Genomic DNA, 20,843 nt, shown 5'->3' with positions numbered 1-20,843 from the left:
TTTCCAAGTCGGTTGGATTAGTCAGAGGCGGTCAAAGTCGGTCAAAAGTCGGACTAGTCGGGCTAGGAATTTCTAAAAGTCGGCCTAGTCGGACAAAAAGTTGGGCTAGGCGGGCTATGGTTCTTTAGAAGTCAGTTAAAAGTCATTAAAAAGTTGTCGAGTCAGCTAGAGTACCCTTTTGAAGTGAATTATGCTTATTTTGACAAATATCTATTATCCAAAAATTAATTTTCATTATAATTACCATGTCCGAGTACTCCGACTACTCCCAACTCCCCAGTCAGTCACCTAGGATCCGCCTAAAGACTTTTGCAACATTACGACACAGTACTGAATTAGGTACCGTCATGACTAATTCAATACCAACTTTTTAAGATTTCGAATTTTTGCCTTTAGCACTTGTACCGGTTCCCATTTTTTACAAATTTCAGTATCGGTATTTCTATACTGATACCAAACTCATCCCTACTGTGATTCATACATAAAAATGTGTACCTATCTGTCGATCTGCATTTTCACAGCCTCTACAAGCTGGATTGAACCAAATCAGCTCAAATTCCGATCTCATATCTCCCATTCAACGGCAAGGGCACTGCGATCGCCTTCATAACCTTACAATTCGACGGCATGTTTCTACGCGAATACAATTCCGGCCGAACCGCAACTACCGAGTGGTTTTTGCTGTTTAGGCAAGGAAACGGCACTGCCGGGTACATGTAACCGAAGCTCTGTGACGAGCAGTTGTAGAAAGTGTATCTCTGTAAGTTAGGGAATTCGAATGGTGTCCCGGTGATGTTTAAACTGTGGATTCTGTCTCGCCCGCAGAAATCCGGATCTATATATATCGCCTGTGAATCAATTATTCGATAAGGGTGAAGCTTGTATTGTGGCCAGCCGGCTGTTGGGTCAAAATTTATTTATTAAAAGCCGGTTTAATAAATATGGCAAATAATAATTAATCCAACTAATTAATAGATGCGTAGCGGAATAAAACGAGTTTCCAGTGGTGTAAATTTATGTGTTTTCGTCTGAAAGTTTTTATATGTGGCGTAAATTTATCTGTTTTCATCCGAAAGCTTTTTTTGAAAATTTTGATAGTCTAAGCTTCACCAATTTGACGTGATCGAAAGTGAAGAGCTTGGAACGAACCTGTGAGACGTAGTCGATAGCGTTGACGATGTATGAACGTGAGGATGGAAGTTGGATGATAGTTTTATTTAGTTTGCTGCAATAGAGGTTGAAGCCTGGATATCCACACCATGAGGGATGGTGGTTGGTGATGCGGAATGGGAATCGGATTAGTGGTTCGGTCGGGCTGCATGAGGCCGGTGCGCAATCGTCGGTGGTGGCGGAGATGGATGCGAGTAGGAAGGTGGAGAAGAAGATTAACCGGAGAAGGCTCTTCTCCATGTGGTTGACTGGTTGGTTGCTACCTCGCCGGCGAGACCACCGCCTACTAGAGTTGAATGAAAGAGTGTGTCAAATATTCATTAAATAATGCTTAATTATGGTGGCCATTGGTGTGTAGATTTTCAAATGTGGTTCATATAAAATATATAGCATTTTACACTCACTTTCAAAATATTAACAAGGCTAATTTTGTTGCCCGGTAGTTTATTGTAAAGATATAACAAAACTATTCTTTTATGTTTCTACGTTTTTTCATTTGACGTTCTTTGACAAAAGAAATAACAAAAAAACATCTTTTAAAAACTTTATCACGTTACGCTCTATGACACTAATCCAGTTAATTTTCTTTTGTTAAATCTAGTAATGTGAAAGACGCATGAGGGGTAATTTTGTAAATTTACAAATTTATTTAATAAATAGAACTAAAAAATAATAGTTTGTTAATAAATACTCTCTCTCTCTCACATACATCCGTCCACCTTCACCAGTCACCGCCCAACTTATCTTCATCCAAAGCAACACAACCACCATCACCTTCCACCACCATCACCTGCCGCTACGTGTGCAATTAAGTCCTTTAATCAAACTGCTTAAGACTCACAATCGATCAATGCCAGTTCTAAGGGCACGATAAACGCATTTGATGATACACTGTTTATATTTGAAAGGAATCCGGATCCGGATTAAACAATGATGCGGAAAAACACAAATCTACATCTGATCCCCAATCAAATCCCCCAAATTCGCACAAAATTGGTGTTTACTAGTGAAATTAGGGTTTTGGTGATAGAATGCATGCATGATTGTGTTGTTTGATTGATTATCTATAATGGTTGAACCAGTGGACGAAGCCTTTCAGGTCTTAAACCCGTGAACGAAGGCCACATATGGTGGTGGAGGTCTGGTTGTCATGGATGTGTGGTGTAGAGAGTAAGAAGACAACAAGTGGTGGGTGGTGGTCGACCGACAGGGGGTTGTGGTTGGTGATGGTGAGAGAAAGATGGGGATGGGTCATTAGGATTCTTGATGATTTGCAACGTTCTATTTATTAAATAAATATGTAAATTTACAAATATGCATTATTGTCCATTTGTACTATTCTTTCATCCTCCATACTAGAGTTTTTCTTGAGATTTCTCAAACGTTGATATCAATCTATATATGAATCCATTACTTCACTCATACTTTCATCTGAATTTTGAGCATCGGTTATATAATATATAACTTAGGTTCTTGTCAAATATAAATGTACGATTGAGAAAGATGATATTAAAAGATGTTTTTTTCTGGAAGGTTTTGGCGTATTGCGAGCTAATCTTGATTTTGAACATTGACAATTTGAAATGTTCGTAAATTAATTATTCGTGGTTCTGATGTAATTGAAAGTATAACTTTTAATTCGGAGCATGAGTTTGGACGTTATTTTGATTGAATTCCAGACCACGTGTCCTTGACACGTATAATACTTTAAGCAGGACAAATTAGTGTGTCTCACAACGAGGAATTTTAGCAAGGGGCCAAGGGTAGTTAACATCTTACGTAGTTAGTTTGCCCTTTCTTTTATTCATGTAATGACTACCCATTATTATTATACTTGTAATATATGGTATTGCTACATGTGATTATGTGAAGCCTTTGGAATACAAGAAATGATTTGCCTCCTTTGCCGGATAACCTAATTGATTATTAGTACTTGAAAAATTAATAATAATCTGGTTTGACACATAATATTTTCTTAACCAAAAGGACCATTTTCCACTCTAACAAGCATCCCACCGGTTTTTCAATAATGATATTTTAGTATGTAAATACGGCAAAAACGTAGTTTAGTTAAACCACGGTTTGAGAAGAATAATATTAACTTTCCAACCTTGAATTAACATTTGCATTAATTTTGTTGTAACTTTAGTGCATTTCTTGTAGTCGGGTGTTTTTTTGTTGTTTATTAAGGCTGGTTACTTGCTAGTCTTTTTGTTTTGTTGGTGGTGGCTCTTCGTTTGTGGAGGCTGCGCTGTTGTTCGTTGTTGTTTATAAAAGTCACAGTTCGAAAAAAAAACTTGCTAGTCTCTTGTTTTTAATAAAAGTTGGCTGTTTTAAAAAAATTAACAATCGAATTACTAAATTCAAATAAGAGAGGGCTAACCAGAAATAAAAGGGCAACTTTCATATCCGCGCTCAGAAATCAACGGATAACAAGAATATATGCTTTACTATTAGTCATTTTCCAATCATAACTTTCAGAAGTAACGTGTTGAGTCATATATGATTCATATTTTGAAATATATATTCCAGCATCAAATTAGGTACATGACAACCATTGATATATAGCTTTAAACAACTTTGATTTTGAAAGCGCGTATTACTTGACATGTTTTATAAATAATCAAGTTTTCTTTATTTGTCATAAATACATACAAAAAATAATTTATAATTTTACAAATAAATTTAAGATGTAGGGTATGTTTAATGAGAGCATTTTAGGATCCAATCTTTAGGTCTTTTAAAAATATAAACTTTCATAATAACAAATAAGCCCATGAGAAAAGGTATTTAAAGTACCTTTACGAATATCCCTTGAAACCATTACCCATACCACATATCAAACACCAAGTGATTGACATTCTATACTTCACAATTCACACACACATATAGCAACTCAATTGTGTGACCTTGTACGCATACAAAATATAAATGTGAATGCTACAGAGTACAAAAATTGAAAAATTTCCGATTGGGACTATTCTACAGTAGAAGTCGTTGACGTTGTAGAGCACGGTGTGACCAGTGACGAGCTTTCAGGCGAATTCCTGCACACCGGACACGTTGCATTCAACTTCAGCCACTCATCAATACACTCCGCATGAAAATAATGATTACATTCTGGAATAGTCCTTAAAGACTCTTTAGGCTTGTAATCCGAAAGACATATAATACACATGCTATCATCATTCGGTAACCTACAACTCTCACCTAGCGTTGTTTTCGAGTACGACTCGATCGTGGTCCCGTCTAAGCCAGTTCTGGTGGCCGGTTGCGGGGTGATGGAGATAGAAAAGAGGTCAACACTTTGATGACGAGTTTCGCTATAGTTTCTCACTCTGGTGGCAGAGTAACATATCAGCCCGATTATGCAAATCATTACCGGCATACCGATTCCTAGACTTAATCCATACATAGCACTCTTTGGAAACCCTAAATCAATTACCATTAATCAATATTTAAAAACAAGAATGAAAGTCAAAATTGCATACTTTGACTTTGATAGCAAAAATAGTCAACTTTGACTTTAATATTGTGAAGCTTACCACGGCGAGAACCAAGACAACCAATCTGATCAAGACTCTTCCATCCACAAGCCCTGAATTCAATTTCACATGTTATACAATCCGGAATGAACCACTTCAGCTGCAAATCCGATCTAATGTCTTCGTTCCACCGGGTGGGCACGGCAATAGTCTTCATGACCTCACAACTCGAAGGCATCATTCCGGATAGAATCAGTCCGGTTCGAACAGCAGCCACCGAGTGATTCTTACTATTAAGGCAAGTAAACGGAATAGCCGGATACATGAAACTGAAGTTCTGTAACGAGCAGTTGAAGAAAGTGTAGAGCAGTTTGTTACTAATATCGAATGGCGTATCGGTTAAATTGAAACTGATGATGTTGATACCGTTTCGCTGGCAGAAATCCGGATCTATGGAGATCACCTGTGAATCGTAACAATCGTTTACGGTTCTTATGAATTGATTAGGCCATGAGGTATACTAATCATGGCTTAAGGCTATGTGTCATGATTTAACTAAAAAGTGAAAAATACCTTGATACGTAACTATCACTACCACGTAGGAATAGGGGCCCTCACTAAATTTTCCGTAAAAAATTCTTAGATATCTATAAGATACCGTACCTGTACTGTGACAGAAACGATACATATGGTGTTTGGTACCCACTTTTCTTAAATTCAGTGCTGGGTATTTTTGATGCGAGTACAGGTTTTTTTTTTTTTTTTCCGGATACTGATTAAAAAAAGTAGAGTTTTTCTTGGGTATTAGGTAACAACTGAAGTATTTATTATGTACATGATTTGAGCTGAAAACGTACCTGTGAAACGTAGTTGATCGCGTTGACAGTGTATGAATGCGAAGGCGAAAGCCGAATAATTGTTCGATTTTGTTTGTTACACGAGAGGCCATAACCTGGAAAGCCGCACCACGGAGGTTGCCGGCCGATTATACGGAACGGGAACCGGACTTGTGGTTCGTTACGGCCGCAGGAGGCCGGGCGACAAGGGTTGTCATCGTCGGCGGCAGTGATGAATCGGAGTAAGACGCCGGAGAAGAATATTAGGCGGAGAATATGTGACTTCTCCATGTGGTCGCCGGAGTGTGCTTTATGGTGGCTATTGGGGAGTTAATATTTTCAAATGGTTTTCCAACGAATATTAAAAAGAAGTTAAATAATATTAATTCAAGTTTTATATTATGGAAATGGAAATATAAGCCGATGCAAATAAACATATTTATACATTAAAATAAAGTTGATGGAGAGAGAGAATATTATAAAAAGAATCAAAATGGTGACCAAGTTGGAAGGGGATTAGGACTATGTCCGTTCGATCAATAGAAAATCTATGATCACAAATTGTTTTGTATAATTAATTTGAGGATGGTTATATGAGGGTATCTATTAATTAATTATTTTTTTTTTTAAAGTGAATTTTTTGATCTTCCCGGGACTTGAACCCGGGACTTTGGGGTTAGGAGAATTAATTAATTATTAAGACTAGGAAAATCAATACTGTATTTGAAAATATGTTTATATTAGTATATATGTACCCACATGCGTACGTGGGTTATAACACTATACTTGATCATGCGTATAGTAATACGTAATATTATAGATTACTTGTTTTGCCAAAATTATAATAATATGATAGGGTTTAGGATATTGCATCAAGTATAATGCATCGTAACATATATCATAATGCATTTATAAGCCAAAGCTTGTATATGCTTAAGAAATATTTGTCACTCAAGTAAAATGATATCAAGTGTATAGTGGTTCCACTAAATACTATTCATTCTTTAGTTTTCACTTAAAGGTGAAACTACCTTCATCTCGATATCATAAGTCATGATGTTTCTTTAAGATGGTAAGAGTTTTATTTGTATCTCTCTAGAATGCTAAAGATACATATAAATGTTTAGATTACATCGAAACAGAAGGCAAAAAATTGTTGCCCCTACGATTGTACGGGCAACAAGCTGCGCCACTACCCCATTTTGAATTGCAAAAAATTCAAGGGGCATTCCGAGAATTGAACTTGGGACCTCTCGCACCCTAAGCGAGAATCATACCACTAGACCAAATGCCCAAGGATAAAAGGGAAAAGTGTTTAGTACTCATACAGTCGTACATATTTAATTATTCTCTTGCTCTCTTGGTCGTCAAAATCTTGAATTGATACAATGAGGCATAGCAAAGATAACATACGAATTATTAATATATGTATATGTCTACCTATCATTTTACAAGAGGATGGGTAAGAAAAATGGAGGATTGTAGATTTGTAGTGTATCTTGGTCAGTTATGAACCCCGCGAGAAAACATGTTATCTATTATACGATATAAGGTCACACTTTTAATATGTTATTAGTAGAAGAGTACAAAACAAAATTTGCTACAAACTAAGTGTACATGATTATCTTTTTACACTATCTTTTTACACACCTCTGGTTTGCTTGAATAATCATTGATGTGTATATGTTTAAACATCATTTGCATTGTGTGTTTTGTTTTATAGTTTTCTTGAAGATTCTAATAGATTTGGTATTTATTGGCTTAACTTTGAATTTTCAGGAACAAATAACCTGTGGATAATCAAACGAACGGACACACGAAGAATATTGCAAAAAAGAGCTTGTGAAAGAGGCTGAGCACGGGACGGGCCCCATTAAACGCCTGTCACCCCCCCCCCCCCCCCAACCCCACGTGCTTCATATAACAAACGTGTGTGCCCAAAGTCTAGCATGCCTCGTGCTCCAAGTACCATGGCCTCGTGCCACTAACGATGTCTTCTAACACCTTAGTGATGGATGGACAAAACATCCACGGTCTACTTTGGCTGCTTAATAAACGAGCAAAGTTTTCTTGACGACAAAGAAATGCACAAACTAGGGCTCAAAAGTACGTGTTTGTTGAGAGAGATAACTGAGTAAATGATTTCAAATGAACACTCAAGGCTCTTACTTATAGTTTGATTATGGTACCATAGCGGACCAATAAGAGAATTAGTATTAGACCACTAATGTTTATAAATTATTAGTCATCAGACATGTGCCGATCTTTGGTTGATTTGTAGACTATTTCGACTAGCAAATTGTTAAGAATTTGGTAACGGTTCATTACCCATGCTAAGTCCCCATACACGCGTCAATAACCAGGATTAGTCATTCAACACATGTCAGCACAAGATTGTCTCTATCGTCACTACGTAGTAGACCGTTAAGCTTGGGGTAGTGGTCTGCTACCGTCCATTTTCCAATATTTTCACTTTTGACCATGAAATTGAACTTTGACATGCTAACACTTAGGTCCCTCAAATTTTAAATTTGATATTTTTGACACAAATTTTTTAGATTGTTACTTAAATAAATCATAATTGATTTTCAAGTCACTCATATTTGAAGATAAAAAGGCATCCTTGTTCCTCGAAGTTGCATAATTTACCTAACTAAAAAACACAAAATATAATTGTGGGTATGAATTGTCATTTTCTTGAGTCCTCTCTTGTTATTGTTTGATAGTTGTAACCTTGTATTTTGAGTTATTTTACTTTGACAATTAAAGCATATGAGCGAGGTTGATCTAGAAAGCCATTATTTTTCAATATTGTCTTTTTATAAGATATTAACATACATATAATAGACTATTTAATTATTAATCATTACTTAAAAATAATATTTTTGAGTCTACCATATAAATTATAAGTGAAGACAGACCCCATGAAACACATACAAAAATAAAATCATTCTTCATAGTGTCGTATATTGAATTTTGAGTCTTTTAATAGCTACTTTTGTTTATTATTATTATTATTATTATTATTATTATTATTATTATTATTATTATAAAAACTAGTTCCGTTATAATAAATTTCTTGAAACATATTTATACGCCTGAATTTAATTTCAGCTTCTCCTAGAAAAGTGTAAGTGTTGCTAGACGAGCCATTTTGGTAATTTATTTAATTTAGTTTGTTTAAAGGGGTATCCAGAAATTAAGTTATTTCACAGGTTTAATCATATAAACTTAACTTTATCTACTTTCCAAAATTTATTGGTTGAGCCGGTAAAGTCTATTCTGTTACTTTATGTGTTCAAGAAATTAAAGTCACGTAATTCAAGCATTTTGTATTTGGAAAAGCTCAAAGCGTATATTGTCTGACGCTATTATTGCATATGTTATATGCAAATCAGCAAATTATAACCGGTTAAACAATTAAAGTAAAGGCTTTTCTCTTTCTGCATAAAGACCAGGATTCAAAACCTGATATGAAAGTAGATTTTCTGTTAAATTAGTTTAGGAGTATAAGTAGATGAATGTGCGTATAGTTATTCAAAAAAATAAATAAATACAAAGGGAAAAGCTATCTATAAATAATAACATAATTTAAATTAAATAATGTAATTAACTTAAGAATTATTTCATCACAAAAAGGTTTAGGGACTAATTTTCAATAATTAGGAGTACTTTAAGTTAAATCAATATCCCTAATTTAAAAATATTGATTAGGGTTGCTATCAAAATCAGTCTCCTAGCTATCTTATAACTCGCCAACCATGAATTGATTTATGAACTAAAAGTCTAAAACCTTTAAGAGCGTTGTCTTTGCCTTCACATATGCTAAGGTGGAACAAGAATTGAGTAAAAGCATTTTTGGGATTGAGTTTAATAATAATTTATTAGCTTTTTCAGAAATCTATATTTGGGATTGAGTTTAAAAAATTTATTTGGTTTTTTTAAAACCCATTTTAAAAAGCTATGATATGTGTCTTTTATAAAACATTTTTTTAAACCTTATTAAAAGGCTAAAAATGAAAAAAAAAAGACTTTTGGATTGCCAAATATTTTTTTAACTTATTTGCTTTAAAAAAAACCAGTAAGTTAATAATTTATTTTCAAACTTATTCTAAGCATGACCTAAGTATCATTTAAAGTCTTGTATGTGTAGGATTACGGGTCATGGACAAGTTACGGGAGTCCTACGTAAAAACACGCATGACCTTTCAACTTTATGCATTCTAAATATTGTTTAAAGTTTTGTAAATGCGGTGAACTTAAACCTGATTCTAACTTTAAGCTGCATTAATAGTTGTATTTTTATGGTCAGGTTATTTTACAAAGGGGAGGGGTAAAAATGAGAATGATTTGTAGCCATAAAAAAAATTTCTAAAAATTAATAAAAAAATTATAACTCAAATTTAATAAAAAAGTGTAAAAAGTAAAAAACACAAAAATGTTTTCATCGTCTTCCTTGTTCTAAAAAAAATTCTTCTGCCTTTTTATTTATTAAATTTGTTTTATGTTCATTGATTGTGTCTTTTTTTTTCTTCTTGATATTGTGTTATATTTTGTTCGGTATTATGTTATATTTTGTGATCTATTGTGTCTTTTTTATTTATCATTGTACTTTGTATTTATTTTCGTAATTGATTGTGTCTTTTTTTCTTGATATATGTTATATTATTCAATATTGTGTTAAATTTTGTTCGGCATTGTGTTATATTTTGTGATTTATTTTGTCTTTGTTTTTTATTTATCATTGTGTTTTTAGCTTATTTTCGTCATTGTGTCTTTTTCTCGGTATTGTGTCTTTTCATCCTTTTTTTTTTGGAACGGGAACGAACGAGAAAATTTTAGTTTTTTTAATTTTTTTTATTTATATTTTGAGTAATGATTTTTTTATTATTTTTTAGGAGTTTTTGTAACCAAAATCATTCTCACACTACTCATTTTATCTCTCTTTATATTTTAACTTTTTTCATATTTTTATTATATCTGATTAGATGACTGTATTTAATTTGATGAGTTATTTTGGAAATTATAACTCGTTGGATTAGTTAAATTGTTAATATTGTACAATTTTTTAAAATTAATCTTATTAAGACAAATTTCAAGAAACAGCTAGCTGCCTAGCTCTTTTCATCAAGTTCCACGTTAACCTTGTACTTTGAATTCATTGACTTGTTGATGTTTTGTTTTGTCACACTTTTCTCCATTTTATTCTATAAACGAACTAAATACGTATATAAGTTTGCCGTAACCTTCACATTAATTTCTCATTTCAATACTTCAAATAAATATAATTGACCGAAACAACAAATATAGTTGGAAGATAAGTGTACAACATAAGGGTCACACCCAAGTTTTAGGAACTATTAATAATTGCTACAAATATTCAACCAACTAGTCGTATTGGCTTTTTAAATATGCCATCATACATATTCTATCACTTATTCAAACCTAGTAGGTATGTGAAAAATCATGTTTTAAAAGAATTAGAAACTACTTGGACGTATAAACAATGTCATCTAACTTGTGTGTTTCGGTCATGTTTCACGTGAAATATGCATGTATTTTACACAGGCGTGTAGTTTAAGAATATGATCGTCTCAAATTGTGTGTTCTTTTATATCTGACAGGTCCAATGAGACTGATAAAGCAACGGATCACATGAGTTTTTTGTTAGTATTATCAAGAAAGATTTGGGTGACCCAACTGGTAATTCGAGTCACTTGAGAAAGATTAATTGGAATAATTGGGATCCTGAAAATTAATTATTTTCTATAAATGAAATGGGAGAATAGCCACTAAAGACACGTCATTTTCAAGAGAGGTGGGATTGACAAACGATCTATGTTAATTGAGGTGGAAAGTATAGATTTGGCTCAAAATTCCGATTTCTTCTTCTTTTTGTTATTGAAGAAATACTAAAGCAATCATAGGACATCAGCGCTACACCAGCAGATGATACATGCCTCCGTACACTAGTTGTCACGTCCAATCAGAAACCTCTAACATGCTCAGCCATGTAAATAGAAGGTCTATTGAAAGGGACAGCTGGACCAATCTTTCTCGACCTATTCGGCTATAAATACCCATGCAAGATCAACGATAAAGGGATCTGCACCCTACTCTCGTAAGCGATTACTACATTCATCGATACTGATTTCACGCCGGAGGGTGGTTACGAAAAGACCCCACCCCCCATATTCCTCTTCTCATAACGAGCTCATGGTGTTCTATTTTGCAGGTTCAGCCAATATCCATTCCTACCGACCCAGATCCTCACCCACTCGGTTGAGATGCTGAACTAATTCTATTAAGGTTAGTTTAGTGTTTCTTCAGCTATGTTATTCAAACGGTGGAGCATGGGGAGGCTCGAGGCATTTTTACAAATCATAAGAACGTGATTGATGCTATCTTCAAAGTGACAGTGTGAATTTCAACGACAAAGTGAATTAAACTCAAAAGATTATGGAGAACATTATGGAGAGTTCTTTTATCTCTGGATGAAATATATGTACAAGTTCTATAGTTTAGATTGGACAAGTTGAAGAAGTTTAATATATGATTATGTAAGGTTGTGAAATATAGGTCCACGTTCTGTAGTTTAGACTAGACAAGTTGGAGATTCCCTAATGCCCAAGTATGTCTTTCTAAGACAAGATTATATCAAAATTTCCTGGCATCAAATAAATAGGTAGGTAATGAGGCAATCCATCAAAAACCATATCGCAAGATATCTCAAGATTTCAATATTATGATCATTCAGAAAGCAATAACTACCCTTTTAATGATTTATAATGCTATACTTTTATTATAGTTAAATTCAAAAAATAATAATAATAAAATAAAAGAAAAGAAATATATAATATGAAAAATGGCATGTGTTTAGTTTTTTTAAATTGCAATATTAATTGTTCTTTGTAGATTGTAATATCTAGAGGTGTTTATGAAACTTAAGAGAGCAAACTTTTTTTTTTAAACATCAAAGACATGAGAGACCCCTTAAAAGTAACTTTCGGTAAATTTTCGTCTTCAAAGAGACTCGGACTCCTGCCAACCACATAAAGGAAATCCTTCGGGAAAATCTTTCTAAACACCCGTACCAAAGTGGAGATGCCAAAAGATAGCAAACTAAACAACATAATTATTTTTTTTAAAGTTCATCGTTAACTAAATTTGATTCATTAATTAAACTATAAATTCGTGTCTCATAGTTGATCACAGGACATGTTCATACCTAGATAGTTATAATTTATTAGAAATGATTTTATGGGGTCTGCTTTAACTCTTATTTCTCATGGGACACCGATAAAAGTAACAAGATTTGATAAATAAATAATATTATTATAACATGGAAAACGTCATGATCAGAAGAGTAGGTCGCCCATTGTCCAATTTCAATGAAATCAATAAATTAAAGTGCCAAAAAGAATCAAGCGGTTTTGTCAAATATAATTTGTCAACGTATTTATGGCATTATTGTCACGAAAGCAAGAGGCCAAAAGAATGGTATCAAAATGTACAGCTAAGGGATAAGAAAAAAAACAAAAAAAAACACCCATCTCCAAATGGTGATCGATCCCCAAACAGTCACCCGCAAACGACTATCAATGTGCGTCCTCAGTTTCTAGTTATTGCATTTATTTAAGAGTAAAGAGCACTAAACAACCAAACATATAGAATACAATTTTGAATTGATAAAATATATTATAAAATATGGTAAATGATCAAATACAATAATCATACATTACGTACGTGACTACTAACACCCTTCGACGTCAGAGAACACGCGAGCCCTGAACTTCATCACTGTCGTCTCCTCACCTAGGGTTGAAATTCATCATCGTCGTTCAAGCTTTGAACTAATTAATCAGGCAATCGATCTGTTTCCATATCCAATTTCTGTTTATGTGATGTTCACTTCGTGCCTCAATCACCAGAATGGTAAACAACATGTTAACCTTTAAAACTGATCCATGAAATCACATCACATGATCTCGAAATCATCAATCTATATCCAATTAATTATCAATTCATCCAAACAAATGCAGATGGATCTTCAATCGAATCAATTTTTGACTTGAGAATAATTTGTTTTAACCTTGAAAGTATTAGAGTTTAACCTTGAACGTTTTAGGGTTTAACCTTGAACATTTTAGGTTTTAACCTTAAAAGTATTAGGTTTTTGGAATTTGATTTGAGAGTCTTAGTATTTCAACCCTGAGCGTGATTCGCGTACCTAATGTACGTCAAGCAGTCATTGTACGCTAACTCACCCCTATAAAATATAATACTTGTATGTAAAATTTCTTACTTTACTTTTACTTTGTTCAGATAGCATCTTGCTTTAGTGTAGTTTTTACGGTATCTAAAGGTGGAGACGTCGTTACCAACACTACACAACCTTGCCACCTCATTGTCACCTCAACCATGTCGATTCTCAAGTCCATCTAGCTTCCACTCCCACACCCTAATCTAAGTATCAACATGGGTAAAAGAATGCTCTCTGTAAAAATAGAAATGAATGAGTGATACATGTAGCAACTAATACATCTAATGAGGTGGAATCTGATATAAATATAATTAACATACAAATAACTAGAGTAATGACAGTTTGAACTATAATAATTATGTTATAAAAAATAAAATAGGATAATAATAATTATTCTAGTTTAAAAATTATAGTGTTAATAACAATTACTCTAGTGCTAACACTAGAATATAGCCCATGTAATACACGGGTGGTTAAAAAATACAACAAAAAAGTTAAATTTAATAATATACGTAATAACATACCTTATGGATTCATAATATATAAATAATGATAATAAAACTTTATAATTCATAAATATTTAAAAGCCTTATTTAATACAACATTTAAAGTTACATTTGTAAATTTATTAATAATTAAATGGTAATAATATTAGTTGGCATCCTAGTTGGCTACTCTAGTTAAATAGCACATGGAAGAATGGTCTTATTTTAATAGTATAGGTATATAAGTACTCTAGTTATTTATATATTTCTCACGATAAAAGGTTATTTGTATTTTATCCAAACCCTGCATCTAATAATCTAATATATATAGTCAAGAAAATAATTTGTATGGTATATTTTGATCTAAGGAACGCAATATTAAATTCAAAGCTACTGATATCTATCACATCCATAGCAAACGAAAAGTTTGAGAGTGGCCTGCATCTCTCTAGTCTATGTATTGATCGGCCATATTTCGAATATAGAGGATTGAAGTTCCCAACAATCAGGGGTTTTTTCTTCAGATAGATCCATCGAACTGCGATAGCGGCTAGTCTATCTATTCATATCGAAACTATCCTAGCTCCTATTTCTAAACCCAGAACTCAAATATTTGATTCTTGGCTGAGTGATATACAATGTGCAAATCTAGGATTTATAACAAATCAACAATTTCAAAAGGTTAAGATTAGATATTCAATGATGTTTAGGAACCTTAATTTTGAAAGGATGAAAGAGGTGAACCAAAAGTGGGCAACAATAAAACATTCACAGCACAAGAATTGGTAAATAGAATCTGTACCTGAAGAAACGTGGATCTACTCACTGGTAGCAGATCTACTTTCCTCGGGTGTGATTAAACTATTTCACCGATGGTTCTTCTGGATCCGAGTTCTTCCACCTACAAAATGAACAGCGCCGTTACTTACCCCTCAGAAAGGGACAGAGGGGTCCTCTTTGGGGTAACCCTCCGGCGTGAGAATCAGTATCTTTTTGAGAAGATAATAATGTTGTATGTAAGTGAATCTCAAGAGTATTGCTGATCGCTGAATACTCTTGATTTGTGTGACTGTGTGTTTTCTCTGTAACTGACTGTGAGTGAATATAATTCAATGTGATTGAATGTGATATCACTGCTTGTAACTGTCAATGATTGAGTGTGAATGAATCTCCCATCAAAGTGGAGTTGATGCTGTATTTATAGTGCTAGGGTTTCCACTGGTTGGGCTCAGCCTCGTTGGCCTCCTCCAACCGCACTGCGCCATGTGTCCTCTGGGACACCTGGCGCTTTCTCGTTGGTTGTAATTATGTGGTAGCACATGTGTCATGCTGAGTTGTCGACCTTTCATTTGGCAGCTGTCAATATCAGCATATTCTTACTCCTTAAAAAGATGCCTTCTAGAAGATTGTCTGACGTGCACAATCAAGGTCGCCCTAATCCTGACTTGAATAAGGACGAGGTTGATTATGTGCACGTGTGATATGCGCCCATCCTGAGGATGCGCGAAGTCTTCTTTTTATTCTCACGCGCAGATATTTCATGCGCAGGTGTGATATGCACGAGCGTGTGATATGCGCCGCGCGATTGTGCGCCGCGCGCATATGCGACGCGCGAGCATATGTGATGTGCAAGAGCATGTGATATGCGCCGCGCGTTGATGCGCCGCGCGCATATGTGATGCGCGAGCATATGATGCCTGAGCATGTTTTGTATGCGCCATGCGCCTAGGTTTTGGCTTTGTGCCTTGATAATGTCTTTATCTTGTGGGTTGACCCGCCTTGATTGGTGTTGAGGCGGGTACATACCTCTTCAAGCCCCCCCAGTCTAATGTGTGTCTTATCTCGCGCGAGCGTGGTAAGATAGATATTAGACTCACTGAATTGTCCTATTATAGGGGGTTTTGTCGTTTTCCTGGTTGTTTCCATCATCGCGCGAAGTTCTATCCACTTTGTTGAAAACCAAAGGTCCAAACACGTGGTTGGTTGGTGGTGACGTGCGCCGTAAACGTGTCAGACGTTTCGTGTGCTCGAGGTGCTACAGTTGCCTTTCACGTCCTCTCACAGCTGTCTTGAACACGTGTCGCGCTCGCATTGGTTAGTACCTGCGAGTGGGGGCGCGTGTCTGTTCCGTGGCAGGTCGGTTTGTCACCTCACACAGCTGTTAGGGACACGTGTCGCGCCTTCGTTGGGTTGCCCCTGCGAGTGGGGGCGCGTGGAATCCGATCAGCTGCCACTTTTCTCTCTCCTGGTCCTATAAAAGCAGGCCCTTAGGTAATTTTTATCCTCATCTTTATTGTTATTCAAATTCGAATTCCTGCTTTCACATTCTGATTTGAGTGTTTACATCGATTCGAATCCTCGATTATCGGCTATTACAGTTGTATGTCTGATAGTTCATACTCGTCTAGCCCTTCAATCACCTCCGTTGCCTCTCGAAGACGCCGTGTGAAGTCTGTGGTGATGTCGACATTGAAGCAAAAAGGAAAGGGGAAGAAGGTTGTTGAAACCACATCGGAGGAAGTAGGGAGGACCAAGGCGACCAAAAGGTGGAATGAAATCCCCTGCAAATTGAAGCAGGCGGATCTCGACAACCTCATCACCTCTCAGGGGTTTCCCACCCTGTTTGGCTGCATGTTGCCTAGGTCCGGGCAAACGGCGGCGAACCCGCCTGCCGGCTATATATCCCTATATAGCCACTTTTTCAGCCACTGCAACCTTCGTCTCCCGATGACAAGGTTTGTGGGTGCACTGTTGAAGTTCTATGGGATTCACATATCCCAAGTCCATCCGTTTGGACTCGTGCGCGTGACTCACTTTGAGTTCATGTGCAAATCCCAGCGCGAGGAACCCACTCCTCGGCGCTTTCAATATTTTTATAAGGCCAAGATCCAAGACAATTGGATATCTTTTATTCCTCGCAGTCAGAAGGTGAAGTGCTCCACTGTTTCATTCAAGAGCCTTCATGACTGGTCAGAGAGGTTTTTTTACATTAAGGCCGGTGTGATCCCCATCCGTATGACCATGCGCTCTATCACTTCTGCGCCTGCGGATGAGGATGTCCTCAAGAACCCAACTGGCGCATGGGTTAAGAAACTGACCGCCGAACCATCCCCCGCGAAGAAGATTTGCGAGGAGGCGCTGGTTGGGGTCGGCATGAGCAGGCTCTGGGCCGACAGCGCGCTTGAGCCCGTTATCCAAGTCGACGGGTTGTGTAAGTTTTTTTTTTTTTTTTTTTTTTTTTTTTTTTTTTTTTTTTTTTTTTTTTTTTTTTTGCGCTAACATCCTTCTTTTGCTGATATCATTTAACTCGTCTTTGCGCAGTCACCAAGGATTACATCCTTGCCGCTTATGATGAACATGTGGAGGGCGGCTCCGTCGAACTTGGCATTGGGGAGGTTGGTTTCCCGGATCGCTTCGATGACATGTTCATCCCAGTGGATCTGGATTTTGACTTTGACGGTGACGCGCCTGGTAAGCCTTCGCACTCTTGCTCATTCCTTTAGAAGACCCAAGCTTATTGACACTTCTGTCGCTTGTTTTTGTAGATGCGCTTGAAAACTACGAGCTAGAGCTCGCGGAAGAGGAGGAGGAGGAGGAAGAGGAGGCGCCTCTACTAAAGCGCAAAGCTAAGGGGAAATCTGGCGCAGGGGCCAGTAAGAAACAGAAGAAAGAGGACACCCCTGTCGCTCATCCCCATGCTCAAACGAAGAGACCTAAGGAAACCACAAAGGTTTCTTTAAGTTCTCTGCCTGTGAGAGTGGGCAGACCTCCTGTCCACTTGAGGTATGGTGCCGTCGCCTCCTCCGTTCGCGCTGCTGAAGAGATAAGCCGCGCCGCGCCTGCAACAGGTATACTTTGCCTATCTTCATCTGATTGAGTTATTATTAAACCGTTGGTTATTTGAATGTTTGCAGAGCCGGCGTCGGTAACAGATCAGCCGCAGGCGCCACAAGGTGCTACGGCTGCGCCGGGGACTCCATCGAAGTCCCCTGTTCTACCCTCTGAAAAGGGTAGAATGAACTTTATGGCGATGTTCGACGCGCGAACAGAGTTGCGCCAAGGTAAGTGTTGCACATTTGTCTTCTGAATTTTCCCTTTTGGAGTTAGTCATAAACCATTCCTTGTTTATTTGTTCATAGGAGTTGTAGCTGGTACAACAGTTGCTGATGATACTCCTGGCGCAGCTGCCGGCGCCGCTGGTTCTGGTCCTGCTCCTGCTAGTGCTGAGTCTCCCCTTATTGGGATTACCAAGGAGCAGGAGACGGTGTTGCGCGCCGAACTGGCGGCGTCTAGACCTCCTTCGCCTCCTCCTGCACGTAGCCCTCCCCGCGAGGCTGGTTTGGAGCCTTCCAGGTCGCAGCAGAAGAGGCCTGTTGAAGAAGACGAGGAGGACGAGGGGGTTCAAGGTGAAGACTCCTTAGGAGATCGCGCCAGCCCTGCGATGCCGCAAGTGTTTGCAGCGCAGACCTCTGGTGGGGCTGGCGCAGACATTCCTGCTTCATCCCCGCAGGTATGTATTGATTTGTTGGTCCGCTGCGCGTATCTCCCTATAAGTATGTTTTATGACTTAGGATTTTTCTTACATTTTTGCAGGAAGGTGACCACGTTTACCGCCCGAGATGGAATATTAATGAAGAAAGTTCCTTTCAATCCTTGGGCGTATGCGAGGACTTCTGGGCTCATGCCGTGCCTCCTACTGAAAGGAGGTATCAAGAGGAGCGCACTCGCGCGGACTTGCTGAACGAACATGTTTTCGCTGGGTCGGCTTTTTTCGCTGCTTCCCAAGAGCTGCGTCGTGATTATATTAAAGTACGCGACGCTCTTGTGGAAGCCCAGCGAGAGGCTAAGGTGGCCGCCTGGAACCTGTCTGATGCTCGCGCGCGAGCTGAGAAACTCCAGGCGGAGCTCAGTGAAAACCGAGCAAGTGCCAACACCGCATACATCAAGCGCGGGCATGAGCTCCAGGCTGCGCGGGAGAAGCAGCAGTTGGCGGAGGCCGAAGTTGCCAAGTACGCGCGCAGAGTGCGTGTCTTGGAACAGCAGGCCGAGGCGCGTGACCAAGCTATCATCAAGAGTATTACTGAGAAATCATCGTTGGAGAGCGAGGTCGCGCGCCTGAAAAGGGATTTGGCGGCCGCGCAGGCCGATAGAGATGAGGCCTTGGCCACGGCGGCGTCCAGCCAGGAAGCACTTGGTGCTGCGCAGGCGGAGAAAGAAAAAATTTTGGCGGCAGCAGCGTCTGACAAGGAGGAACTAAAAAAGGTTAAGGAAACTGTTGAGTTATTAAACTCTCAGGTTCCTGCCCTCGAGACGTCTGTTGCTGGCCTCGCGCAGGATCGCCAATGGCTGGTGTCACAGGGCATGGCTCGCTGCGCTTTGGCGATGAAATATTCCGCCGAGTTTCAAGCCCTTGTGATGGACTGCAATGCCGCCGCGCGTTTGGTGGGCCGAGCTGAAGGGTTTACGGATGGGTATGAGTATGGCATGTTGAGGAAGAACCCATCCGAGTACCCTTACAAGTTCGATGCGGCCTGCGCGGACATGGCCGCGGTGGGGGAAAAGTATATGAATACTCCCATCCCCATCCTTATGCAGGTACCTTGATCTTAATGAGTTTTACTTTACTAACTTTTCTAAGTGTTTGTACTCATTACTTTTCTAATGATTTACAGATAGCTGCGCTTGCTGACCAGCCCGACCTCGGCGCACTAAAGAAGTTGCTTGATGATTGCGAGAGGGCTGGTGGCGATGATGGTGGCGCGGGGGATGTTGCCCCTGCCAGCGGCTCTGGCGCGGCGAAAGAATCTGCTCGTGACACCGTTGTGATCGAAGACTCCAACGAGGAGGAAGAACTTGACTATGGTCAGTTCGGAGATGAAGAGCAGACCGCGCCAGATGCTGCGCGAGATGATGAGGATGATGAAGCGGCTGACGTCGACGTGGAGACTTGAGAAGCCCATCATCAAATTTTGTATATTTATCTTTTATACTTGTAGTTTGTAACTCATGATACTTGTAAATTTCGATCCAATGAAATGAAACTTGTTCTCTCCTTTTCGTATGTTGCGCATTTCCATTCATCTCTTCATGTTTGGTTGTATAGATATAAGATATGCTTGAACGTTAAAATAAGAACAAGGTTGTAAGGAAATTATTCACTTAACCTCTGTTCTATTTTGTTTGTGGCTCTCACAGTATCTTGCTCATGCTGACATGCGCGCTAATTTTTCGTTAATTCCTTTTCGCGCGTTGGTGTCACGCGGTATGGAAGTATGAGTTTAGCCATTACATGTCAGCTTGTGTTACTCAGATATCCACTATGGTTCCGCGCGCGGCCTCGACCTGAGACCTTAACATGATATGGCATGTAGTTTGCCTTAGTTTTGTTTAAGGATTTTTATGATCAGGCTGCGCGGGGTGTAAGATGGATGTATGTGAGTGTTTTGAGCTAAGGCTCTTTGTTTTGGGCTAAGGCCCTGACGATTTTAGAGTTAAGACTCATTAACGTGTTTGAGCTAAGGCTCGTAATTTTGGGCTAAGGCCCTGACGTTTTAGAGTTAAGACTCGTTAACGCGTTTGAGCTAAGGCTCGCGCATGTATGTTT

The 20,843-nt window shown here is 38.1% G+C and overlaps 2 protein-coding genes and 1 non-coding gene across 3 annotated transcripts; all 3 read right to left on the bottom strand.

The window, feature by feature from the left end:
- Positions 1-499: 499 nt before the first annotated feature.
- On the bottom strand, positions 500-1,410 carry LOC143597684 (putative RING-H2 finger protein ATL21C). Its single transcript, XM_077076116.1, has 2 exons — positions 1,150-1,410; positions 500-848 (listed from the first exon to the last, which is right to left on the bottom strand). Exons 1-2 carry the CDS (start codon positions 1,408-1,410, stop codon positions 552-554), a joined length of 558 nt encoding a protein of 185 aa, XP_076932231.1. The 3' UTR covers positions 500-551.
- A 2,737-nt stretch (positions 1,411-4,147) lies between these two features.
- On the bottom strand, positions 4,148-5,784 carry LOC143597683 (putative RING-H2 finger protein ATL21A). The gene is made up of 3 exons (XM_077076115.1): positions 5,513-5,784; positions 4,716-5,118; positions 4,148-4,602 (listed from the first exon to the last, which is right to left on the bottom strand). Exons 1-3 carry the CDS (start codon positions 5,780-5,782, stop codon positions 4,148-4,150), a joined length of 1,128 nt encoding a protein of 375 aa, XP_076932230.1. The 5' UTR covers positions 5,783-5,784.
- Positions 5,785-6,713: 929 nt separating this feature from the next.
- Positions 6,714-6,785, bottom strand: TRNAP-AGG (transfer RNA proline (anticodon AGG)). The gene has a single exon. It is a non-coding gene; the product is annotated as a tRNA-Pro (tRNA).
- Between the last annotated feature and the right edge of the window lie 14,058 nt (positions 6,786-20,843).

This window comes from Bidens hawaiensis, unplaced genomic scaffold (assembly GCF_021521415.1).
Source record: "Bidens hawaiensis isolate Kalapana, Puna unplaced genomic scaffold, B.hawaiensis_p1.1 tig00048849_1, whole genome shotgun sequence".
NCBI classification, from domain to species: domain Eukaryota; kingdom Viridiplantae; phylum Streptophyta; class Magnoliopsida; order Asterales; family Asteraceae; genus Bidens; species Bidens hawaiensis.
The sequence above is the reverse complement of the archived record's forward strand: the minus strand, read 5'-3'. Positions and strand labels throughout refer to the sequence as shown.

Bases quoted from the DNA above. Each gene is read 5' to 3' on its own strand.
- LOC143597684 (XM_077076116.1), bottom strand. From the start codon at position 1,410: ATGGAGAAGAGCCTTCTCCGGTTAATCTTCTTCTCCACCTTCCTACTC. The intron at 849-1,149 runs GTTCGTTCCAAG...ATTGATTCACAG, and splicing joins CTATCGACTACGTCTCACAG to GCGATATATATAGATCCGGA.
- LOC143597683 (XM_077076115.1), bottom strand. From the start codon at position 5,782: ATGGAGAAGTCACATATTCTCCGCCTAATATTCTTCTCCGGCGTCTTA. The intron at 5,119-5,512 runs GTACGTTTTCAG...TACGATTCACAG, and splicing joins CGATCAACTACGTTTCACAG to GTGATCTCCATAGATCCGGA. The intron at 4,603-4,715 runs GTAAGCTTCACA...TAATTGATTTAG, and splicing joins TTGTCTTGGTTCTCGCCGTG to GGTTTCCAAAGAGTGCTATG.